Below are 26,636 nucleotides of genomic sequence, written 5' to 3'. Positions count from 1 at the left end.
TGTGAGTTTTGACTCTGTGCACTTATTAGCTGTGTCATCTTCGGTGAGCCTTATAGGAACTATTAAATATCTCTCTGGTCATTTCGCAGACCTGTTTTCAGACGGATAGAGCAGAAAGAAAAGAAAATAGTTGGAAAGTGCATGCTATTCACTCACTCACTCATTCAGCAAATATTTATTGAGTACCTATTTGACACTGTTCTAGGTACTAAGGATACAACAGTGAGCAAAAAAGAATGGAATCCCTGCCTTTGTGGAACTTACATTCCAGTAGGAGAGATGGTTAATAAACAAAAGAAAAAGCAAAATATATGTAATATTAGATACGCTATGAAGGAAAAAAGAAAGCAACGAAGGGAGATAAAAAGAAAAAAACCTTGGGTGGGGGTTATAATTTTAAATAGGGTGGTGAGGGAGTCTTCAGGGAGATGACATTTGAGTAAAGGCTTGAAGATGGTGAGGGAGTGAGCCATGCAGATATCTGGAGGAAGAACATTCTAGGCAGAGCAAACAGCAAATGCAAAGGCCCTGAGGCAGGACCATGGCTAGTGTGTGGGAAGAACAGCAAGGCCGCCTCTGTGGCTAGAGTGAAGTGAGGGAAAGGGGAGAATGGGAGGCGGTAAGGATGGAGGAGTGATGGGGATGAGATCAGGTAGGGCCTTGTGGGTCACTAAGGACTTCAACTTTTTTTCTGAGTAAGAAGGAGCAGAGCAGTGTCGTGATCTGGCTTATTATATTTGAACAGAATCCCCTCTGATAGGTGCGTTAGGGAGATAATGGTGGCTCGGGCTACCATCTAGCAGCAATGGGGGTGGTGAGACGTGGCGAGATTCTAGATTCACTTGGAAAGTGGAGTGGACAGGATTTCCTGATGGATATTTGCAGGACACTGTACTGGGTAGGGTTTTTTTTTTCCTTAAAAATTTATTTACAAATTATTCATTTATCAAATCAACTTTATTGAGGGATAATTTCCATGCAATAAAACACATTTTAAGTGCACAGTCTTTTTTTTTGAATTTTATTTTATTTATTTTTTTATACAGCAGGTTCTTATTAGTCATCAATTTTATACACATCAGTGTATACATGTCAATTCCAATCGCCCAATTCATCACACCCCCCCCCACCCCCACCCCCGAGGTGCACAGTCTTGACAAACGTCTACACCTGTGTAACCACCAGCATAGTCAAGATACAGAACATTTGCATCAACTCAGCAAGTTCCCTTGTGCCCCTGCACAGTGGATCTGTGCAGCGGATCTGCTTTCTATCACCATAGTTTAGTTTCTTCCAGGCTTTCATGTCATTGGAATCATATGATTTGTCTCCGGCTTCATTCCCTTGGCATGTTTTTGAGATCCACCCATGTTGGTGTGTGTTTCAGTAACATGCTACTTTTTATTGCGGACTAGTATTCCATCGTGTGGTTGAGCGCAGTTTGTTTATCCATTTTCCAGTTAATGGACATTTGGGTTGTTTCCATCTTTTGTTGCCTCCCAAAGAAGCCGGAAAACAGGTATTATTTTTCTACTTTCCAGGTAAGGAAATTGAGAATCAGAAGAAGTAGCTTGGTCAAGGTTCCCCAGCTTAGATGGTGTTGGAAACCAGTTTGTCTCTCTCTGTGTTTCTTTCTGTCCCCCTGCTTCCCACACAATGTGGCCCCATGTGGATGAACTTGGAAAATGGAGCATAATAGTTTTCTATCTGTCTCCTCACATTTTCATCCTTTGTACCACACTCTCATTTCTTTATTCTCTACACTTGCCACATAATCCCACTTCCCCCCTTGAGTCAGACCTCAGTTCAAATCCCAGTTCTGCTTCTTCCTCACTGTGTGACTTTGGGCAAGTCACATAACCTCTCTGAACATCAATCCACCTAAGAAATGGAGACCATATTTGCATCTTCCTTTGCGAGGTCATGCCCAACGCTCTCATCTCTCTCTGTCTCTCTCCATTTCTCTTTGGCCCTGTTACAGTTGATATTCTCTGATCGTTGTTTTTTCGTGGCTCGTCATTGAAGGGAGGTGAGCCCTGCTGTCCTCTCACCCCTGGCTGTTCCTGCCTGCCGTACTGAGGGGCCAGAAGCACCAGACACCCTCCCCAACAAATTAAAGCAGAATTTCAGGTGGCAAGGCCCGGGGATCTGTATTTTATCTTTAGCTTCTCACATGCAGCCAGGATTGAGAGCTTTGGGCTCAGAGCATGAGTTTTGGGCATCAGATAGACTTGGGTTTTGATCCTGCTTCCTTGGTCAAGTCTAGTAACTTCTCAGATCACCAACTTCCTCTCCTGTAAATAAGCATCTGCATGAGACCCACCTCACAGGGTTGCTGGGAGGTGTAAGTGAACCCCCCGCACTGTACGTGATCCTTGATGAGGTCTCTTCACACACAAAGGGCTGGGGCTGGGTAGGCGTGGGACCCTGAGCTGGAGCAGTCTGTGCTGGGAGGGGCCGGGCCGCGTGGAGTCATGGGGACTCACTGTCCTTTGCCTCCAGAGTCACAGTGCCCCGATTCCTAGAAGCCCAGCATCTCAAAGTGAGGCCAAACCTTAGAGCCTCATCACCAACACGTCATTGACTGATGGGGCAACTGAGCCTGTAAGAAAGGAAGAGAGTCACCCAAGGTCACACAGTGAGATGGCGTCTCTGGACAGGTTCAAGCCAATCAATCAGCAAATATTTCTGGAGCACCTCTATGTGCCAGGCACTGTCCCAGATGCTGGGGATACATCAGAACAGAAAACAGGAGAGATCCCTGCACCCACAAGGCTTCCATTCTAGCAGGGGAGGAAAAGCAATAAAGCAATAAATATAAATAAATAAGTCATATGGTATGTCAGAAGGTGATAAATGCTATAGAAAAAAAAGAAAAAGTAGATCACGGATATCTTGGTGCTTGTGGGGACACAGGCAGACTGTAGTTTTAAATAGGGTGGTCAGGTAGTCCTCAGTGAGCAAACACTTGAAGGATATAGGTAGGAAAAGAGTTCCTGGCAGAGGGAACAGCCAGTGCAAAGGTCCGAATGGGAACATGCCTGTCAGGTTGACCTTAAGAGTCCCTTACCAGCCATCCTGGGTATTTGTTAAGCCATTTGGTTCTTTTGGTTAACCAGGGCAGCACATCAGCTTGTGTTTAAAACAGCGGCTCTGAATTTCCCCCCTCCCTTCAGTGAACATGATGTGTCAGGCCCTGTTCTACATACAAAAGGCACAAAGACGAAGGCAGAGAGATGGCTTTCAGTGGTGCTGCTGCGGAGAGACCAAGAAGGTAGAACAGCTGTGTGTGGGGGTGAGGGAGGTGTTGAGTTGGAGATGCTGTGTAACATCTGGGGGCATCCATCTCCAAGGCAACATGTGGAGCTGCAGAGGGGAAGAAGTTGGGGATATATTCAGGAGAATCTGCAGGACACAGATGGCAGTTATAAAAACACCAGATGATGCAGTCACCCAGGGACAGTGGGGAGGAGGTTTTGGACGGAGCCCCGGGGAGCACAGCCTGTTAGGATGGGGGTGGAATACGACGATATTTTGTCACCTTTGTATCAGCTTGTTCATACAACTCAGGTGACCTCACACGCTAGCATAACTTTGTAAAATCACATCACACGTATCTCTTCTTTCTTAGTTCTTCAGCAATATTAACTCATTTAAACCTCCAACAACCCTACGAGGTAAGAGGCAATGGTTACCTGTTTGACGGGTGAGAAAGCTGAGCCTCAGAGAGGTTAAGTCACTTGCCCAAGGTTACACAGCTAGCAAGGGCAGAGGCAGGGTTCGGACCCAGCAGCCTGACTCCGCAGTCTGTGCTCCTAACCATTACTCTGTGCTGCCTCTCTATTCACGTCGTGGCCACATGCACAGATTCTATTTCCCAGGAGATCAGGTATTCATACTCATGGACATGCAAGGCCTTCTTGTTACCAGCTTCCTGTACACGCCATCTTGCGTACACGTCGTCTTACACGGTCTCAGTTTCATTAACGCGCACAACTTCACACACTCAGCCTCGAGTGTCTCAGATTACTTTGTGCTTTAACACTCAGATGGCCTTGTGTACTCAGACCTCACACATACCCATAATGTCACCTCCACCGGGCACGCACTCCAGTGTGTACACACTGCATCATACACTCATGAGCTCACAGAGACAAAGGACACCAATAGGCACGTTCCTAACAGTCTCCTCTACCCATGGCCTTGCACAAATACACACTTGCCTGTGCCCTGCAACATTCACACCGCTATGCAAACTCACCGTCTTATCCATTCATGACCTTGGACTTTCACGTCACCTTGCACACTAGGATAACCATGCACACGCATTCAACCTCACATACCGACAGAGCCTTGCCTGCTCACAAGTTTGCACTCTTTGATCCTCTAGTAGTCTTGCACCCTCACTCAACTTTGCCTTTCCTGCATACTTAAGACCTCAAATGCTCTCATAACCTTATATACGTCCCATGCTCACGTGATCTCGGTCACCCTCTGTGCACACACTGCCTTGCACACTCAAGCTTCTACACTCACACAAATGCGATATTCACGCTACCGCACAAACTCACTGTTGTACCACTCGTGCTCTGGCACATTCATTTGCTCTGTGTGATTCCAAATCTGTGCACACTCACAGAGCCTCATCTGCTCACACAACCTCACACTTAAGACGGACTCACTCAACCTCACCCGATTTCGCACAGTAAAGATCCTGGCGCATTCCCACCAACAGAAATACTCACATCGGTCATGCAAACTCCTTCCGGCCTGTCTGCTTGTGTCCTGGCACGCACTCCCGGGGCCCCGCCTTCCCGCACAACTTCACACACCGACACCCGGCATCACACCACCTCACTCCATCTTGCACGCTCGTGGCCTTGCCACGTTCTCACCGACGGAAACATTCACACCACTATGCAGGCTTCTGGCTTGCATGCGTTTGTTCTCCCACACTCATTCACGCAACCTCACACACTCGGAGCCTCACAGGCTTCGGTCACTCCACCCTCCCTGCCCCGCAAGGGCCTGGCCCGCCCCCGCCCCGGCGCCCCCGGGGGCCCCGTCCGGCCGCCCCACTGACCGCCCTCTCCTCGCCCGCAGGGACGTACCAAGGCCAGTTCACCAACGGCATGCGCCATGGCTACGGCGTGCGCCAGAGCGTGCCCTACGGGATGGCCGTGGTGGTGCGCTCGCCGCTGCGCACGTCGCTCTCGTCCCTGCGCAGCGAGCACAGCAACGGCACGGTGGCCCCGGACTCGCCCGCCTCGCCGGCCACCGACGGTCCCACGCTGCCCGCGCCCGCCATCCCGCGCGGTGGCTTCGCGCTCAGCCTCCTGGCCAACGCCGAGGCGGCGGCGCGGGCGGCCAAGGGCGGCGGCCTGTTCCAACGGGGCGCGCTGCTGGGGAAGATGCGCCGCGCCGAGTCGCGCGCGTCCCTGGGCAGCCAGCGCAGCCGCGTCAGTTTCCTCAAGAGCGACCTCAGCTCGGGCGCCAGCGACGCCGCGTCCACCGCCAGCCTGGGCGAGGGCGCCGAGGGCGCCGACGAGGCCGCGCCCTTCGAGGCCGACATCGACGCCACCACCACAGAGACCTACATGGGCGAGTGGAAGAACGACAAGCGCTCGGGCTTCGGCGTGAGCGAGCGCTCCAGCGGCCTCCGCTACGAGGGCGAGTGGCTGGACAACCTGCGCCACGGCTACGGCTGCACCACGCTGCCTGACGGCCATCGCGAGGAGGGCAAGTACCGCCACAACGTGCTGGTCAAGGGCACCAAGCGCCGCGTGCTGCCGCTCAAGAGCAGCAAGGTCCGCCAGAAGGTGGAGCACAGCGTGGAGGGCGCCCAGCGCGCCGCCGCCATCGCGCGCCAGAAGGCCGAGATCGCCGCCTCCAGGTAGGACCCCGGGGGCGGGCGCAGATGGGTTGTGCCCCGCTTGGGGAAGAAATCCTGAGCCAGGGCAACCTGGGAGGCCCTGTTTCGGCTTCTTTCTCCATCAGGGGCTCCTCCATGACTCTGTATAGAGGACTCTATATAGAGGGTTCATTGGAGGTGCTTCGGGATCTCATGTCACCTGTTCATCTATTGTCCAGACATCCATCCATCATCCATCCATCCATCCACACACTCAGTGACTCCCATCCACCCATCCACCCAACCCCTACCTTCACTTTTAAACCTTACATTCACCCAACCATTATAATATCAACGTGAACAACCATCTCTCTACCCACCTATCCACCCAGCCCCTTAACTTCCTGCTTACTCATTCAACCACCCAGTCACCCATCCAGCCACCAGCCATTCATCCAACCACCCAGGCACCCATTCAACCACCCGTCCATCCCCTCATCCCCAGCACCCACTTTCACTCAACTTCTCCCATCCACCGAACCACCAGCCATCCTATTCAACCATACATCCATTCACCCAGCCACCTTCATTCACCCAGTTACCTCCATTTATCCAATCACCCCATTACCCAGTCATGTTTCCATTCACCGAAACAACATCCACTCCCACCCACCTAGCCAGCCATCCAACTCTCCACCCATTATGCATCCATCCAACCGCCTTCATCACCCAACCATACTTAGATCCCACAATCCATCCACCTTCCATTCACTAAACCACCTCCACCCACCCATCCGCCAGCCCTGCATCCATCCGCCCTCCATCCATTCAGTACCTACCCTTTCATCCACATTCAAGCCCCTCTATGTCTTTTTATTGTACTTCAGAAAAAGTTCCAATGTTGCCTTCAAAGATTTATAACACCTACTGTGTGCATGGCACTATTTTAAGTGGTTACAGGTATTGACTCATTCAGTCTCCTTAACAGTTTTATAATATTGGTACTATTTTTATTTCCATTTTACAGATGAGCTAAATGAGGCATTGAGAGATAAGGGGACTTGTCCCAAATCACCCAGGTAGCTAGTGGCCAGGTCGTAGGTGGTTCCTCCCCTCCTATCCAGCCTCCTTTTCTACCACCCTCTCCTTGGACCTGGATTTTTTTCTCTGTACCAGTCACACTGGCCTTTTATCATCCTTCTCTGGTTCTTCCTGTCAGAAGGCTTTTTTTCCTCCTGGTTCCTTTGCCTGGACTGCTCTTCCTTTCTCTTGCTGCCCCCTTAGTGTCTATTCCTCCTTCAGAGCTCAGGTCAAGCTTGACCCCCATAGAGAGCTAATGAGGCCCAACCCCCCGTCACAGGCCACCTCTCACTCAGCTGCGTGGATGTCTTCTTAGAACATCTCACAGCTGCAACTTTATGCTGTTTATGTGATTTTCTTTTAACCTAATACTTATAAGGAGCTTCCTATGAGCCAGTCACCATTCTGAGGTCTTCACATACATTAACTCATTTAATCTTTACAAGATCGTGAGGGGGTAGGTACTATTATTATTCCCATTTTGCAAATGTGGCTGAGCTGCGGGGACAGCAGAGGGGGCAGCGGGACAGTGGTGACAGGTACTAGCCTGTCCCAGTGCCTGTAGCCATCCTGCTGGCGGCTCAGAATGAAGCGGGCTGGAGGCTTTCGCACTGCGGTCTTCAGGATTAAGCAGACCGAGGGCCAAATCTTGGCCCTACCATCTTTTAGCTCAGACCTGGGCAAATCAGTTTGCCCGTCTGAACTTCCGTTTCCCCATCTGTGGTGCCGCCATTGCTTAGTTGTATGTTCTCGGCTAAGTCAACCTCAGTTGTCTCATTTATAAAAATGGGGCTGGTCTGAGAGTTAAGAAACATAGCGCAAGTCCAGTGGTTCACAGCCCTGTCATGGCATGAGTTCCCTTGGAAGCCAACTTTGAGATGGAGATTAGCGTGCAGGAAGTTTATACAGGAGCGCTCTCAGGATCAACACCTGTGGCGAAGGGAAGGCGGCAGGATTGGGCGGAGGGAGATGCCGGGCTGCCGTGCAGTCTCCACAACGCATCAGCCGACCGCAAGGGGCAGCCTGCAGTGCAGATGACCTTCAAAGTTATCCCAAGTTGAAGTGAGGGAGCTGGATCTTTACACCCTCTGCACTGGATGCAGGCTAACGTCCAGAAAGGGGCGTGACCTGGGGCTGGATGGCTCTTCTCAGCCAAGGGCAATCCCTGGACAGGACTGACAGCGGGCAGCAGTCTGAGCAGCTGGGTTGGGGGCAGGGGGAGGGGAGAAAGAAATCCTTGGTTCTGAAGGGGAGACTGGGTAGCAGATCCCATTGTCTACTACAGTGCTGGCCACCTAGCAAGGACTTCATCAATATTACTAGTCATTGTCGTCCTTCGATGAATTCATTCTACAGATGTGGAAACTGAGGCTCAGAGAAGGAAGACAATATGATTTAGCCCACCTGACAAGCGAGTGAGAGAACCAGGGCTTCAGCCCCTGGCTTTCTGATTTCAAAACTTTAACCAGCACATTTTCCCACTCTAAACGTTGTAAACTTTAAATTGTCATGAACGTATGCGTAGGTAGTATCATTAAGGCAGAAAGGAGGTGTGGGTAATTTTCTTAAGACTTCTTGGTTAGGGGCAGAGCCAGGCTTGTGACCAGGCGATCCTATAATTTATTGTCCAAACTTGGACACTTTTATGAGTAAAAGGGGGCACTTTTAAAAAATAACACTTTTATGTTGTACTGATTTTAGATTTACAGAAAAGTTGCAAAGATAGTACAGAGAGTTCCCATATACTCTCCGCCCAGATTCCTCTAATGTTAACTTCTTTCATTACAGTAATACATTCATCAAAGCCAACATTCATACCTCACTGTTACCTAAACTCCAGACTTTAAGGTGGTGTCTGCCAGCTTCTTCTACTATAAAGTCACCATTTTCCCCTTTCCCTAATTTAATCTTTGGAACACAGACATCAAGTTCAGCCCACATTCAGGACGGAGAAGGGTCTGGAATTAAGCTCTACCTTTTGGAGGGGGAAGCATCCACATACATTATTTGGAATCCTTCTGTACGGAAGATTTGTCTCTTCTTCCAAATGGAACATTTAAAATTATTATGCCAAGTGTATATAGTTACGACAGGTGTAAGCCAGGACTGTCTGGGGCCACCCTGGGACACAGCAGAGCTTAGATTACGTAAGAGCTGAAGCTCTTGATTTGGAAGACCAAGAGTTAGCATTCTGACTCTTCTACTGAATTGCTATGTGACCTTGCCCAAGTTGCCTCACCACTCTGAACCCTGGATCTTCTTTCTTCCTAGGGGTTTTTGGGGGAGTAGATGAGCTAATGCCTGTAAAATGCCTGGCACAGAGCAGCCAGCAATAAAAGCAGTCATTGCCATCATTTAACATGTTCGCTTTTAAAAGTGAGGAAGTGGAAGCTTGGAGAGAAGGAGGGATTCCCCCAAGCTCTCCCCTGCTGGAGGCAAACTCTTGACCCTCTCTGCCCCTTTGCTTTCCCGGTCCTTCCTGCCAAGGCTGTGCCCTTGAACATGAAGGTGTTGAGCTGCCTCCAAGAAGGCTGCCAGGCCCACAGCTGGGCACTGAGTCTCTGGAGTGAGAAGGTGGTACCAGCTTCCTCCGCGTGGTGCCACTGGGAGGGGAGTGTAGGGGAGATTTGGATTCCTCATCCTGGATGCCCGCGGGGCTGGTGGCATGTGGGGGGCAGCTGCCTTACTCGGTTTTAAACTCAGATTGAATTTCCAATTAAGGTCATCTTGGGGTTAGGAGGAAAAGCAGGGTTGTCTTTCTCCTGGGGGCTTTGGTGAGTATTCGGGCTGCAGAGAACAGAAAGCCTTCCCAGCAGCCTTCAGGCCCAGGCAGGCCTAGGGTTTCTGTCTATTGTGGCCTCAGGCTCCCTGTCCTGGGCTTACATGGAAGCTATCAGCTCAAAGTCTAGGATCAGGACAGCTTTCCCAGGGAGGAGGGGAAAGCTGAGAAGTCTCATCCTCTAAAGTGGGCGATGGATTGAAAATGATTCTAGATCTGTGCTGTCCAATATGGTAGCCACTAGGCGTACGTGTGTGTCGAGCTCTTGAAATGTGGCTCATGTGAATTGAAATGTGCTGCAAATGTGAAATACACACTGGCTTTCAAAGACTTAGTAAGAGGGGCTTCCCTGGTGGTGCGGTGGTTAAGAATCTGCCTGCCAATACAGGGGACAAGGGTTCGAGCCCTGGTCCAGGAAGATCCCACATGCCGCAGAGCAGCTAAGCCCGTGCGCCACAACTACTGAAGCCAGCATGCCTAGAGCCCGTGCTCTGCAACAAGAGGAGCCTGCACACCGGCAGGCTTGAATGAAGAGCAGTCCCCACTTGCCGCAACTAGAGAAAGCCCGTGCGCAGCAACAAAGACCCAACACAGCCAAAAAAAAAAAAAAAAGACTTAGTAAGAAAAGAATGTAAAGTAACCTAGTAATAATTTTTTATATTGATTACAGGTTGAAATGGTTATATTTTAGATATAGTGGGTTATGGGCTTCCCTGGTGGCGCAGTGGTTGAGAGTCCGCCTGCCGATGCAGGGGACATGGGTTCGTGCCCCAGTCCGGGAAGATCCCACATGCTGCGGAGCGGCTGGGCCCGTGAGCCATGGCCGCTGAGCCTGTGCATCTGGAGCCTGTGCTCCGCAACGGGAGAGGCCACAACAGTGAGGGTCCCGCGTACCACAAATAATAATAATAGTAATAATAAATAGATATAGTGGGTTAGAGAAAATGTATCATTGTAATTAATTTCACTTATTTCTTTTAAATTTTTTGAATGTGGCTACTAGAAAAGTAAAAAAAATTACATGTGTGTCTCACGTTATATTTTTCTCGGACAGTGTTGCTCTAGACCCATTCAGGGCCCTAAGGAGATAGTCCAACTCCTTCACTGACCAGATGGGGAAACTGAGGTACAGAAAAAGACAAAGAGATACCCATAGTCACTGAGTGATCAAGGGGGGAGCTAGCTTCATGGTTCCTGATTTTGTGACTACGAACTCTTTTTGTAATGCCTCTTAAGGTCGTGGATACTGGGCTGTGGAGGGAAGCTGGGATATTTGGGGAGGTGGCTAAACTTTTCTGGTTGTCATGACAACACCCTGATAAATGGCTCCCTTCTGGAAGGAGCACAGGGAGTGGTTCAGAGTGGGGCTCCGGCTCTGCCTCTTGCTGGCTCAATTTCATCTTCTCTCCAGACTTTAATTCTTTCATGTCTAAAAGGAGAATAATGGTATCTACCTCAAAACGTTTTCACAAGGGTTAAATCAGAGACTGCATATGCAGCACTCAGCACAGGGCTGGAAGCAGGACTCAATGAATGTTAGCTTCTCTTGTCATTGTCTAGGATTCTTGTTGTTATTGTTGTCATTGTGCCCCTGCAGCAGAGGCAGGGGCTGGCCTGCAGGAGATCTCAGCTGCCCCAGGGTGTGAGGCTTGGAACATCTCAGGTTTTTGACCAGGGTGGCATCAGTGTGGCCCTGAAAACAGGGCCCCCTGAATTGGTCTGTCCTCTGCTCCAACACCTCCCCACCCCCATTTCAAACTACCCCCCCACACACAGACACACACCCAGATTGACCCTGGAAATTCCCAAGTTGAATGCAGGGTTAGAGTTGGCTTTGTGAGTTGCCGGGAGGTGAATTTCTCGGGTAAGTAGCTAAGAGCTTGGGTTATGGCATTGAACTGACCCAGGTTTGAATCTGGGTTCAGCTACTTACAAGCTGTGTGACCTTAAGCAAGTTACCTCACCTTCCTGTGTCTCACTTTCCCTTTCAGTCAAATGGGAATTATGTTAATTCTCTTTCAAAGTACTGTTGCAGAGAGTAAAAGAGATAGCCCATGTAAATGGATTTTGCTTTGAAGGCATGCAAGGAGATATACGCTGTTACAATGAATCCGGTTATGATGAATCATTTTGTACTGATCTGAGTCTGCCTGAGAATGATATCACCCCAAGGGAAGCCTCTGTCTTCTCTCACAGTCCCTACAACTGTTTCCCAAACTTGCATCTTGTGCATGCCAGAGTCCCAATTTTTGCTATATCCATGTATCACCTCTGCTTTCCAATTTAATCTCTATCTTTAAATCAACTTACTTCAAAATATGTACAATTATTGAAAAGAAAGACTTTCGACTCCCTGTTGAAAGTGAGAGACCCATAGCACGGGAAGTTCTGAAAGCAGAATGATGTTATTCAAGTCTAAGGTCAAACTATTAATTCCAAAGATCCTAATCCTGAAGACTGCTTTCTTTTTGCTAAAAAGAGACATTGACAAGAGATGGACAGGTCTGAGAGACCTGTAGGCACCTGACTGAGGTTTGTCCTTGACCAACAAGAAGAATGGTCTGATGCTATTTCAGGCTGTGGCTTCACATCTGCCCATTTCCAGCACCTACAGGGTGTGCAGACCATCCTGGGGAAGAGGGTCTGGCCCTAGGCTAGGCCAAGGTAGGTCTAGGTAACTGCCCATGTTCGAGCCTGTTTAATTTTTATTTAACAACAATCCAGGTAGTCCTTGTTTCTAGGAGCCAGAAGGATTCTAAGTACCTTACATATATTAACTCACTTAATCCTCAGAACAACCCTATGAGGAAGGTACTATTATTCCCATTTTACAGATGAGGAAACTGAGGCACAGACAGGTTAAGTATCTCAAACAAGGTCATTCCTCTGAGTAATGGCAGAACTGGGAGTTGAGACCCCAGAGCCAGGAGACCTGGTTCTAGAACGGTCTTAACTGTGATCTGACCTTTGGCTGGATTTCTTTCACAGACATTGATTAGCACTTACCCTGGGCCAGGCTTGTGCTGGGGCATTGGTCACCCAGTGGATCCGCATGGCCAGCATCCTCTGGGGACTCACAGCCTAGTGGCCAAGACAGAATGGGATTTGACACAGTCAGTGGTGGATTAGAGGGACAAGTGAGCAAAGAGTTACTAACTGCCCCAGAGGTGGTCTGGGAGATTCCCTGCAGGTGATAGGTGACTCTGCTTAGGAGTTTGCAGATGGAGACGAGGGAGAGAAAGGTCATTCCAGGTAAAGCCACAAAGGTAGGAATGTGTGTGGTTTGTTTTGGAAGCCATGAGTCATTGGCAGGGCTGGTGTGGGTGGGGAAAGAGATTAGAGATGAGCCCGGGAAGGCAGCCTAGCACCAGGTGAGGATGGCTTTGAATGCCAGGTTAAGGAGTTTCGAACTTACTATGCAGCAGGCATTGTTCTAAATGCTTAGCTAAATTCACTCATCTAATTCTAACTGTGGCACACAGAGGTTGTTAAAACATGCTCCAAGTCACATAGCTAGTAAGTGATAGAACTATAATTCTGGCCCCAGAGTCTGATCTTATCCAGGACAGTTTCTGCCACTTGAGATACAGTGAACTCCTCTCTTTCCTCTTTTTTTTCTTTTTCTTTTTTTACATTGTTCAGAAAAACATACTTGCTAAAATTTAAGGAAATTCAGAATAATAGAAGATAAAAAGCAATAAAACCCTTTTTCTACTTCTACCTCTGTTGCACCTCTGAAGTAACCATTGTTAACAGTTCACTTATAGCATCCTTCCATTTACCTATTCTGGTTTGTGTTTTTCTCTTTTCTTTTCTTTTTTTTTTTTTTTGCGCTACGGGGGCCTCTCACTGTTGTGGCCTCTCCCGTTGCAGAGCACAGGCTCCGGACGTGCAGGCTTAGCGGCCATGGCTCGCGGGCCCAGCCGCTCCGCGGCATGTGGGATCTTCCCGAACCGGGGCACGAACCCGTGTCCCCTGCATCAGCAGGTGGACTCTCAACCACTGTGCCACCAGGGAAGCCTTTCAGCTTGCTTTTAAACTTAACATGTTTTGAGATCTTTTCATCTTATGCACGTACTGCCTTAATCTTTTTAACGACTGCATTATATTCCACAGTTCGGATGTACCATGATTTATTTAGCCAGATCTCTCTTGATGGAGACTGAAACCATCTCATGTTTTTACAATTACAAACGAGGCTGCAGTGAACATCCTTGGCCCATATTCTTGCTCGTGAAGCTGGTTAAAGGGATGGCTCAGCCAGGTACCTTATCCTATCAGGGATATTTGAGCATCAGCAGAATGCATTGGAAATATAATGCCGTTAGCCCAGGTCTTGGCAAGGGACTGACTCTTGACGTTCACGGTCAAAATGTAAATTCTGTGTTCTCCCCTGACAAGGTCTCTGGTACTCTTGAGTGGATTAACACAAACAAGCAAAACTCCAAATCACCCCTGTCAAAGGTCCCACTGCCCCTCCATATTTTTTTAAATAGAAATTTAAGAATAATCGTTGCAAGGCGTGTCAAGTCATTAGCCTGCTGCGGTGTCCCCACGTCTCTGCCTGTCCCTGCTTGCACAGATATACTTTTATGGATTAAATTCCTAGAAGCGGAATTGCTGAGTCAAAAAGAACGTGCATTTTAATTATTAGCAGAACCCCAGTTAATCTCCGAAAGGGCTGTACCAAATTCATAACCCCCATCAACAATGTACAGTTGTGTGAGGGCGGTTTTCCTCACACCATCACCAACACCATGATTATCTTTCTTTTGCATCTTTGCCAAATTGTTTGAGGACAGTCAGGTGTTCCGTGAACCCAGTGATCACCGTCCACTGCCCAGGCCCACAGGGGCAAAAGTTTTCCCTTGTTCTGTTTCTGGCTCACCTCCAGAGGTTCTTGAATATGCGGTTCCACCGGGGGGATTAAACTCTCAGGGGGTGGCCTCAAAATGTTGGGAAGGCCCCCAGCCGCGGATTCCTGCCGCCCATCACATCTGTCCTTCAAGAACTGCCAGATGGACAAAATCCCTTTGCTCCCAGAGACCGAAGACTGGGATGAATGGAATTTCCTGAGTTGTCAGAGCTGGATTCTCATGATATACATGAGGCAGCTGTGACTCTAAGGCTGTGACTCTGAGCCGAGTGGTCTATGGAGAGGGAAGATCTTGCCTGGGTCCCTGGCAGCGGGAGATATTCAAACTGTGAGGCAGTGTTTTTGGGGGAGGCAGGCCTTCCAAGCTTGGAGAGGGGAGAAGCAGAGAAAAGACAGCATCACTCCTATCAGTCCTCAGAAAAAGCCGGTCAAAGGACATGGCCCAATGTGCTCATTTTACAGATGGAGAAACTGAGGCCTAGAAAGGGACAGCGACCCAGAGAGAGGAGCATGGCCAGGGGGCAGAGTGTGGGAGGCTCTTCTGAAACCTCAGTTGGTTTCGGGGTCACATTTAATAGGTCATCCAGGAAGAGGACAGGCCTCTGGGAGGTAGAAAGGAGCATTTTGTCTCCCCCAGCCCCAGCCCTGTAAACTGTGCTTTCAGTCTGACTCTGGAACCTTTCCAGCTTGATATTTCAGCCTAAACAGCAGTCAGAGAACAGACAGGCAAACAGCCTGCACCTTTGCGAGAAACATTCCCCTTTCCTCCAATGCCAGGGTTTCCCCATGTCCCAGCGGAAGGTCTGACCATGTGAAGCCAGTGCTTGGCCCTGACCGTGGCACCTGAGCTGAGCCCCAGCAGTGCCAGGGACTCAGGGGTCATCACCAGAAGGGCCTGGACACAGGGTGTTGGGATAACGGTAACAGTGAGAATAATGGTGGGGACCATAGGGTAAGCACTTGAGGCCTCAGACTCAGGGTCAGGCTGCCTGCGTTCTGGTCCTGGACACTTGCTAGCCTTGCAGGCAAGTGACTTCCCCACAAACTTCCTGTCCCTCCATTTCTTCATCTCTAAGATGGGGATCATGAGAGGTCCAGTCTTGGGCATATGAGAGGATCAAGCACTTGGGGGGCCGGGCACAGGTCAGGGCCCTGTTCTCACTGCTGGGTACCGGGCTCTGTGCCGATTCCCTTTATATGCATCATCTCATTTAGTCCTCATGAGGGAGGTGCTACCTATTATATTAACCCATTTGACAGATGAGGAAACTAGCCCAAAGTCCCCGAGTAACTGACACAGCAGGGCTTCAAATTCTCTGATCTGGACTCTACGCCCTTAACCACTGCTGGAAGAGAAAGTCTTTGAGCTCCAACATTTTAGGTTACTATCCTGCCAGTCTGATATTCTGTGCCTTGACCTTGGTGCCTGGCCATCCTTTTGTATGGCAGAGTGGTTGAAAGCATGGGGAGGTGGAGAAATTGAAGTTCGAATCCCGCTGTTTCTTGCCAGCCTCGTGTCCTTGGTCCTTCCTGAGCCTCACCTTCCTCGTCTGTAGAATGGGGACAGTAACAGCCTGGCTCACTGTCGTGATGAGGACTAAATGAGATGATGTGTGTAGAGGATTTTATGTGGTCTCGGTGCTCGGTAAGGAGAGGCCAGTTTTATCATCATTCTTCTTACCCGGAGGGTCAGGCGGGTGGAACTCGGAGAGGACAGCAGGCATTTCCTCCAAGCTTCGTCCTTCCCCAACTGCAGGCTGTTTCCCTCCTCTGGGTTTCCACAGCCCAGTCCAACTTCCACTTGACTTCCTAAGTCCACATCAGTGAGTCCCTGCCATTGGGAGAGGAGTTAAAAATAAAGCCCAGTCTTTAAATCCTTCAAGTAAACACCCAGCTCTCTAAAAATAGCGCCTTTGTAACCGGTCTCTGGAGCCAGGTGGGGATTGCGGGATGGAAATTGGCGAGGCTGGTTCTCGCTGACAGGTTGGCGGGGGCCAAGCCTCTACATCACCCCGCCTTGCTGCCGAGCGTCTGGGCTTGAGGGGCAACCAAGGATCCCCTAGAATCTCCAGCCTCTTCTCTGCAGCCCAGAGCTGGCCACCAGCGCCTCACACTGCCCCACTGTGAGGGCCCCTTATCAGCTCTTTCTGCCCTAAACTCTCCATGCAACAGCTGGAGTGAGATTTTAAAATGTTCAGCGTGACCACGCCACTCTAGTAAGCAAAACCTTCGTGGCGTCTTCAGTTTGGTTTCCCCTGAAAGCAGAGCCTGAGACAAGGGTTTGGGTGCAGGAAGTTGATTTGGGAAGTGACTCCAGGAAGGAGGAGGTGAGAGGAAGTGGACGGGTAGAGTGAGGCAGGGAAGAAGGAAAAGCCAATATAAGTGTGTGTTATCGAGGCATCGCGGCAGCCACAGGGACTGGGCTGGGCTGGGACCTCGGTACAGAACACACCCGAGATTGTGAACCTGGAGGATGGGGCAGGGGCGGGGGTGGTAGGTGGGCAAAGCATTAGCCACTGGCTCCAGTCCCCTGTTCACTGAAGATTTCCCCCAGGGGCATAAATCCACTGCCCTTCCGGGTGTGCTTGCACTTGGGGTCGGGGTGAAGGGGCCTCTTGCAGCATTGAGAGCAGGCTCTGGGTAGAACTCGGGAAGCTTGGGTGGGACCCTGGCAGTACCAGGGCATCTTCCTGTACGTGGAACTGTCCTGCAAAGCAATGGTTGAAAGTGGGGGTAGACTGAGGGGCTGTGATGTGGGCAGCAGGGGTGTCTGCCCTTAGGAGAAATTTCAGATTCCCCTGCCTTGGCCCCCAAGACCCTTCCTGTCTGGCTCAAGCTTACCACAACAGCCCCATCTCACGCCAGTCTCCCCATCACTCACCTCCAGCCTCAGTTCCTCCAAAGGGCCGTTCTCTTTCCTGCCCATGGTCCTTTGCACGTGCTATTCCATGTGCCTAAAATGCTTTTCCCTTACTCTTGATCTTGCTAGCACCTCGTTTATCAGGCCTCACCCCGCTCAAATGTTTCTTCCTCAGGGAAGCTCTGAGCTCTTTCCTAGTCTGGGCTCCCGGTTATATGTTTCCTGTGTGCCCTGGCCTCACCTGCCACCCCGACAATTGTCCCTGCTCATTCTGTCTTCCCGACTACTTTGTATACTCCCAGAGGATGGCAACCCTGTCGGCTGTGTTCACTGCCAGGTGGCGGCACCCAGCACGGCACCCAGCACGTATGTGGGGCTCAGGAAGCATCGCTGAATGACTGATGTTAGGTCTCCAACATCTCGTAAGGGGAGGCACCCTCCGTTTGACTCAGTTAAGCTTTCAATCACATTCAGCAAATATGTACTGAGCACCTACTGTGTGCCAGGGAGTGTTCTAGGCACTTAGGGAGGAAAACTTCAAGATCCTGGCCTGCGTGGAGTTTACATTCTATCTGGGGAGACAGCACAGCAGACATAATAAATAAATTTTAGAGCACATGGGAGGGGGCAGGTTGCCTTTCTAAATATGTGACATGAAGGAGTTGAATCAGTTAGCCAACCGGGTACCTGGGGGAAGAGCAGCCCAGTAGAGGGCAGAGTCAGGAAAAATCTCCAAGGTTGGCATGTGCCTGGAATGTTCTAGAAGCAGCAAGGAGACCAGCGTGGCTGACGTGGACTGAGATAAGACGGTAGTATAAGAGGCCGGAGAGAGTGCAGAGGTGGGAAGGGGACAGGTCGCTGCCAATGTGGGAGCCACTAGCTACATATGGCAATTTATTTTTTTATTATTATTATTTTTTTAATACTTATTTATTTGGTTGCGCTGGGTCTTAGTTGCAGCAGGCAGGTAACTTAGTTGCGGCTCACCAGCTTCTTAGTTGTGGCACACGAACTCTTAGTTGCAGCATGCATGTGGGATCTAGTTCCCTGACCAGGGATCGAACCCAGGCCCCCTGCATTGGGAGCACGGAGTCTTACCCACTGCGCCACCAGGGAAGTCCCGACACATGTGGCAATTTAAATGGAAATGAATTGAAATTAAATAAATTAAAAGTGCTCTTTTTCAGTCACAGTAGCCACATGGCAAGGGCCCCATGGCTACCGTGTCGGACGGCACAGAGGTAGACCGTTTCCCTCCTTGTTGAAAGTGTTGTAAACCCTGCCTCACTGGGGCCTTGCGGGTCACTGTAGGGCATCAACCTTGCCATACATAACTGGGCACACATCCTGGGGTCCTTTCCTCACCTCTCAAAGTGGGTATGATAAAAGTACGCAAGGCCATCTGGTTCAGCGCCGGCCAAGGTCAGAATGCCTTCCCCATCATCCTTGCCGAACGGCCCTTCGGTCACTGCTTCTGTGTCTCCAGGCGTAAGAAACTCACCACCTCTTGAGCCGGTCCAGGCCAACTCTGGACAGCTTTGGCTTTTAGATTTGCTCAAACTAGGAGAATGCTCTGCTGCTCTGTCTCTTGATTCGTTGGTCCCAGTTCTGCCCTCGGGGACTCTGTGGGTTAGAAACGTGTTCAGCTGCAGGTCACAGAACCTGTCTTAAGCACTAGGCTTATATCTTCTCACAGAAGAAGATCAGAGAGGCAGTGCCAGGCTGACGTGGCAGCTCCAAGATGCCCCGGGGGACGCCCCCCTCCTGCTCTGCTTAGAATGTAGTTTCTGTCCTTGTCCTCAAAGGTGGTCACAGCGCCCCTAGCTTCACCTCCACATCCAGGGCAGAGGTCGGAATGCGACAGCTTCTCTTGATGGGGAAGGAAGCCCACCCGGCGACGTTCATCTTCTCCAGAGTGGGTCACATGGCCTTCCCTGAACAAGAGTAGGCTTCTGTTAGGAGGAAAGAAGGAGAGAATGGATATTTCGTGAGCGGTTAGCAATGCCTGCCCTGGACGTCCCTGCGGAGATGTAAAGATTGTGATCTTAGTGCCTCTGAGAGTCTTCACTGGCCTAAACGTCTCCAGCCCCTTTCCTCAGCCCCTGTTTTCAAATCTCATCACTTTCTCCATTTTCCAGGTGGAGAAACAGAGGCACAGACATCACTTAGTGATCGAGAGCATGGGTTTTAGGGTCATATAACACTGTTTCTTTCAACAGGTCACTTCCCTGAGCCTCAGTTTCCCCAACTGTGGAATATGGTGGAAATTAATAGAGTACTTACTGGTGAGGGTGTTGTGAGGGTAAGATGAGATAGTCCCGTCAAGTACTAGCCACAGTGCCTGGCACACAGCCATCACTCAGTAGTGGCAGTTGTCATTTTTATTATTATAACTATGCTTCCTCTTGCTTCAGTGATTCCTTCCGGTGTTGATGAATGAGGAACCAGAGACCGCAGACGGTGGGAGCTCTCTGCCGGGTCCCCTAGGTGTTTCCATTGTCCCAGCAGTCACCCCAGGGAGAGCCTGTCTCCTCTTGTCTCCAGAGGGGTGTAGAGTGGGACCACAGAGAGGAGGGAGGGGCTGCAGTGAGGATCCGTCTCTAAAGCCACCTTTGGCCAAGCATATCCCTCGTGAGGGCTATCGCATTACTGCCCATGGGCTCGTCCCATCAGCCCCGGCTCCGCGCAACCCTATCTGGGAAGGGGGTATTACCCCAAGGTCACGGCAGCCCACTGCCAACCCCATAACCCCACAGGACTTGAGGTAGCTTGCCATAAGCCTGGCCAAGGACAGGGTCCTCTGAGCTCTGACCCACCAGGTAGGGTCAGAAATGCCACAGGTGGGTCCTTCCGGTGAGAATTGGTCAGAGGTTCACCCGGGCAGCCCCCCACGCCTGTAGGGCCCAGGCATAGATAGTTTTTCCCTGGGCACCCCAGCTGGGGTGGAAATAGAGACCAGCAGCCCTCATTAGTCCTTCCTTTACATTTTTAAAAGGTCCTCACGGTTAGACAAAAATGTAAAGTTTATCTTCTTTCCCTGTTCCCCTCTGGTTGCCACCTCCACCCCTGGTCAACTGTTACCTGCAGTTTTTTCTTTTCCTTCCAGAGTTACTTTATGCTTATATTAAGGTGAAACTTAATGTTTGACCTACAAAACAGCAATTTCGCATGGTCCCACCTAATGTAAGCAAATGCAGAGATTCCTGTTTTCCTCTTTCTGCCACAAAAGGTAGCACATTATACATATTCACCTGAACCTTGCTTTTTTCTCTTTGCTGTGTGTATATATCAGAGAGCTTTCCAGATCTTTCCAAATAAAGAACTTTATCCGTTTTTTTTTTGTTTTTTTTTTTTGCGGTACGCAGGCCTCTCACTGTTGTGGCCTCTCCCGTTGCGGAGCACAGGCTCCGGATGCACAGGCTCAGCGGCCATGGTTCACGGGCCCAGCCGCTCCGCGGCACGCGGGATCCTCCCGGACCCGGGCACGAACCCGCGTGCCCTGCATTGGCAGGCGGACTCTCAACCACTGCGCCACCAGGGAAGCCCAAAGAACTTTATCCGTTTTAACTCCCACATAGTATTCCATTATATAGCTGAATCATCATTTATTTAATCAGGCCCCTGTTGTTGCACATGATTGTTTAGGTAGTTTCCAGAACTTTGCCATGTGAGATAAAGCTGTACGTTCATTATTTCACCCATGGATCAGTATATCTGTAGAATAAATCCCCCCAAGTGCAATTAGTGGTCAAAGTCTCTCTGTAGTGGTTGTCCCTTCTTATCTTCCCATCCACATTGTAGGAGGGTGAGAAGGCTGCCCCGACGTGCTGAATGATCCTGTGCAAGTCCCTGCCCTCTGTTGGTCTCCGTGTCCTGGGACACTGAACCATCCTTGCCTTGTTTTGGGGAAAAACAGAGACCCAGAATTGGCTTTTTGCTTGGCCTTTCCCACACCCCAGCCACATGCACATTGTTACCACGGCTTCTTTGGGAGATGACTTCAGCCTGGACCAAGGCCAGGGGAGCCTAGTGCGGTCAGCACGGAAGAGCAGGCAGAGGGACCAGCATGGGCAAAGGCACAGATGCGTGACCACGTGGGGTAAGGCAGCGTTTCCCAAATGCCAGTCACTGATGTACCTTCCCGAGCTCTGCCACAGCCATGTACCCTCTGGATTATTATTTCCTTACTATTTAAAAATACCTTAACTTTCTTAAGCCTAAATTTATTTATTTATTGGCTGCACCTCGCGGCTTGCAAGATCTTAGCTCCCCGACCAGGGATCGAACCTGGGCCCACAGCAGTGAAAGCGCCGAGTCTTAACCACTGGACCACCAGGGAATTCCCTAAATTTATTTTTATAAAGCGTCTTTAGGTCATTACCATAGATAGAAATGCAGGGTTACGTAAAGAGAAGTTAGCGGAAAAAACAAAAACACAACCAGACAATACCAAAAGAAAACCAGAAAAACATACGCACAAGAAAAAGAGAAAAATACAGTGAAGCAAAACATCGTTAAACCATCCCCAGTGCGGTTGCCTACTAAAAGCTCAGATCAAGGCTGATTGCTGCTCTGCTCTCTCTCTGTTAAAAAAAAATGGAATATAAGACTCACTAAAGGTATATAAACATTAAATGAGACTTTCTCATTGAAGGAATCAGGATGGTTGACTTTGAATCTTAAAGGAACAATGTTATCTGATGAATGTCCTGGTACCACCTTTCATTTTCCGTCCTGTCAGTAGTAAGCTTTTGAGTCATTGGCCTGAAGGACAGATTTCTCCTCTCCCTCTTTCCAGAGCCTGAAAGGGAGGGAAAGCCAGTCTTTAGAAGGGCAACTGGACTCTGGAGTTCTGCATGGGAGGAGCCCAAGCTTAGACCTTATACACAGTAGGCACTCACTAAATGCTCGGCAGTGACTGATTCATTAGTGGGCCTGAGGGGCTCTTACGAAAGCGGGATGGACATTGAGACTAACAGTGCCTTCCTGAATCTTGTCCAAGGAAAGCAGATGTCCTGCTCTCACTCTCCCCTCCTGTGGCAGACGGTTCACCTCAGGGCTGAAGCTTGCTGGTGGAACATTGGAACAGGAGTCCCCCAGACTGGAGAGGAAGAGCACAGGAGTACCGTTGCTACTCTCCTCATCCTCTTCCATCCCTTCATTTAAACACACAGACACAGAACAGATCAGGCACAGGTTTATTTCTCACGCATGTAAAATCCAAAATGGGTACCCTTCTCAGCGGGCAGCTCTCCTCCAAGCCATGATTCAGAGACCCAGGCTCCTTCCATCTTGTGGCTCTGCCATCTTCAACATACGGCTTCCAAGATCATAGTGCTCTCTGCATCAAGCCAACGAAAAGGAAAAACACCCGCAAAGAGGCAGTGGAAGGTTCTTATTGGCCAGGAAGTAGGGCACATCATGTCTTCTCACATTCCATTGGCCAGAATCTAGTCACGTGGCCACACCTTCCTGCAAAGGAGGCTGGGAAACAGTCCGGGTGTGTGCCCAGGAAGCAGAGGAAAGGGGTTTGGTGAACTGCTATCTACTCTCAGCAATGTTTAGTGAACGTGGCCTTCGAGGCTCTTTATCATTTGCCTCCGTCCTAATTCTTCATTCACTCACGACATTGTCAGGCTAAACTTTTCTCAGCTTCGTAAACACTTGGTGTGTGTCTGTCTGTGTGTGTTTTAACACCTTTTTGTGCCTTGGTTCCTGCAGTTCCCTCTATTCAGACCACCCTTTCCTCGCTTCTTTCTTCTCTTCTCCATCTGACTAGCTCACACAGACATGGAAATAAGCCCACAGCCTCAGAATTTAAAATAAGACTTTGTCATTTTCCCAGGACTACATGCAGGAAGAAGAGAGGATGCCTGTGCACAGCGTGGAGGGGGTCCCCTTCAGCTCCCCTAACTCCTTCACAGAGCAAAGCGCAGGTTTCCACAGATGCCGCCTGAGACCCACTCCGAGAATTGTCCTGTGATAAATAGGGAGGGGAGATCCTGAGATCAGAGATGGCAGACTTCAAGTGCTTTTTGTCAAAAAAGCTAGTAATCTGTGTTTCAAAGGGGGAGGGGAGAGAAATTGCCCAGGTAGGAGATAAAACATAAGGATCTGAATCTGCTGAGACAGTTAGCTTTTTTCTAGCTCATGTCTATTCTGTGAAGTGATGTGCTGATTCAACAGCTCTTGGAGGGTCTGGTGGGTGGCGGGTGGAGATGGAGAACCCTGCTTCCTTGAGTTTGCCGGTTTCCATGGTGTAGACACTGCCACAGTGGCTGATCTCCAGCTACCAGCGTCCTGTCAAGAGCTCGCCTGGGCCATCTCCAGTACACGTTTAGTATCAGCCTTGATTTCTCCATCCCTGCTTTGCTGCAGGCTGTAGCTCAGAGGTCTCCTCTGCAGGCAAGTTTACCATGTCTGTTCTTCTTCTGGGTTTCCCATTTTAGAAAGTCTGAACTTTCCCAGCTAGATTATTTTCCTATAGGTTTTCTCTACTGGTCTATAAGCGCCTTATGGCCAGAACTCTGATTTTAAGTTTCTTCATATCCCTGTTATGTTATCAGATGCCTGCACTTAGTAGGCACCCAGGGAATGCCTATAGAAGGCAGGCAGGCAGGCAAGATGGGAGGAGGTAGAGTTGAAGAGCCCGGCCACGGAGGCAGATCCCACTCTGCGACTTGTTGGCAGTGTGACCTCAGGCAAATCCCTTCACCTGTCTCGGCCTGCTTCCACATCTGTAAAAAGCTCCTTTATTTTCCTCTGCTCCAGCTCAGCCAGGCCTATCACTGAATAATAATTGTGATAATAATAGTCATAATGGCTGCCATTTATTCATTCAGCAAATTTTTAATAAGCACTTGCTGTGGGCCAGGCCCTGTTCTTGGTGCTGGGAATTCATCAATGAACAAAACAGACAAGAATCTGTTCCTTGTGGAGCGTACTACGTTTGTAGTACGTCCTACATTTAGCGTTCTACATTTGCAATGTGCCATTAACTGAACGGAATTTCACAGGCATCTCATTTGGTCTCCGGGCAGCCCTGAAGAGCGAAGGTATCCTTTGCTCTATTTTATTGCTGCAGAAAGTGAGGCGAAGTAGATCGTGTGAGTTGCCACGGGTAAGCCAGTGCATAAGGGGTGGAGATGGGACTTGGACCCTTGATTCTGGTCCAAGACCTGGTTCTTAGCCATCAGGACATGCCCTTCCCAAGCCCCAGGCCCCCTTCCTGCCCACCTCTCTGCCTTTGCTCTGCGTTTGGTCGGTTCCCTTTGGCACATCCCTCAGGCCCACCCAAGACCTGACCCCTCCCTGATGGTGTCTGTTCTATCTTGAATCTTGTCTCCAAATGCTTCCTTGTTACCCGACCGACCATGGTTGGTCACCAGGCATGGAATCCTTTACTTCTTTATTTTGCTTCCTTATGACACCTCTTTCCCCTCCCCCTTCACCCCACCACCCCGGGGCCTAGGCATGGACCCACATAAAGAGCTCAATAAATATCTCTTAACTAATGCATTGAAATCCTTAATTTCTTCCTTGGACTCTAGCTCAAGTCTCGTTTTTACATGTCTTCATCGTAAGGGTAATTTTTTCTTCCTGGGAAATCTGAGAGTCAGATCTGTTGGAAACAAAACCTCAGCAGCTCTCGTGCGCACCTGCTGTGTGTTGAGTCTGGTGTTCATCTCTTGCAGGGCTGGCTCACAAAGGTGACAGACAGTCGCTGTCGGTGACAGTTGGCACCTTAGTTGTGGTCAAAGCTGGGATGACCACGTTGCCTCGTGTGCCTGAGATCGCCCTGGATCATGCTGGGTATAATTATAAACAGACCCCCTTTCACCCTCAGGTGCCCTGGTTTGAATGATAAGCTCTCCGGTCACCCTAAACAAATCCTGAGGACGTGACCCCCCACCCCCCGCCCTTACTGCTCTAAGCACTTTGCAAATACCCACGCGTTTAGTTCTCCCAACTCTGTGAGGTTGGTGCTGTTATTCTCCCATTTCACAGATGGGGAAACGGAGGCACAGAACTGTAAAGTAACTTCCTCAAGGTCACACAGCTAGGAAGAAGCAGGGCTAGGATGGGAACCCCAGTCATCTGGTGCCAGAGCTCCCCCGTTCAGCCACTGCCTCAGCAAGAACTTCTCTAAGAGGTCTCCCCTGAGCCCATGCTCTGGGCTAGATGTGTCTCCCCCTTCCCACCCCACCAGGAGCCATGGACTTGTCTCAGTCGTGACTGCTGTGACATGGTTTGGGGATAGAGGAAGACAGCAACGTGGTCGGAATCTCCTCTGGGGCCCTCACACCTGACACAGCGCCTGAGGCCAAATAAAATCTCTGGAAATGCTTTTCGAAGCAAAGGATGTGATTTTCCAGGGCTGGGGCCGGGCTTGGCCCCTCCCCGCGGTTTCTTCCTCCCCGTGTGGCAGCAGGGGTGCCAGCCCCCAGGAGCAGATGGAGCTGCCTGGAATTCCTTCCTAAGGCTCCTTATCGGTTTTCAGAGCAGCCTGGGGGGTGAAGGGGGGTGTCAGGGACCTTGGGGGCTGCTCTGGGAAAAACTGGAATGCCGCAGCCGAGTACCACCTGGGGAGGGGCCGGAGGCTGGGGAGGGTGCTGGGCCGGGAGGGCTCAGCTGTCAACATTCCTCCAGCTCACAGAAAGCTCTCCTGTGCGCCTTGTCCTTATTTAGACAGGAGATGTCTGCTGACTTGGGCCTTGTGGGATGCCACGGCCGGCTGGCTCACCGGGTGGGCGGGGTGGGCTGAGGCGGGGAGCAGAGCACACCCAGAGCCAGGTCAGTGGGCTCTCTGCGGGCGATCCCAGTAGACCCAGGTGGGAAGTCCACCCCTTGGGGCGAAGAATCACTCTCTAAGTAATAGTAACAAAAGTAGCAGCTGCCATTGATGGGGTTCCCACTATGCACAGGGAGGCATGCTAGGCTAGTCTGTAAGTTCTAGGAGGTGAGTTTCTTCTGTTCACTGCTGTACCCCTAGATCTAGCCCGGGACCCGGCACACGGTAGGTGCTTAGTAAATACTTGTCACGATCAAATGAGTGTACCCTTCACATGCCGCAGTTCACTTGATCCTCAGAATAATTCTAGGGGCAGCTAAGTGCTATTATTAACCCAAGTTACAGATGGTGAAACTGAGACTTGGAGAGGTTCCACGACTTGGAAAAGGTCACACAACT

At 50.1% G+C, this 26,636-nt stretch overlaps 1 protein-coding gene across 3 annotated transcripts in view; it reads left to right on the top strand.

The window, feature by feature from the left end:
• Nucleotides 1-26,636, top strand: part of JPH2 (junctophilin 2) — a 65,789-nt gene that overhangs the window by 19,112 nt on the left and 20,041 nt on the right. For 2 of the 3 annotated variants that reach the window (XM_073793019.1, XM_073793020.1), the window contains exon 2: nucleotides 5,104-5,893. The exons of the other annotated variant lie outside the window; for it this stretch is intronic. In XM_073793019.1, coding sequence (XP_073649120.1) covers nucleotides 5,104-5,893 — 790 coding nt within the window. The remainder of the gene's footprint in view (nucleotides 1-5,103; nucleotides 5,894-26,636) is intronic. 3 annotated transcript variants of the gene reach the window in all.

This window comes from Tursiops truncatus, chromosome 15, assembly GCF_011762595.2.
Source record: "Tursiops truncatus isolate mTurTru1 chromosome 15, mTurTru1.mat.Y, whole genome shotgun sequence".
Classification (NCBI taxonomy): domain Eukaryota; kingdom Metazoa; phylum Chordata; class Mammalia; order Artiodactyla; family Delphinidae; genus Tursiops; species Tursiops truncatus.
The sequence above is the reverse complement of the archived record's forward strand: the minus strand, read 5'-3'. Positions and strand labels throughout refer to the sequence as shown.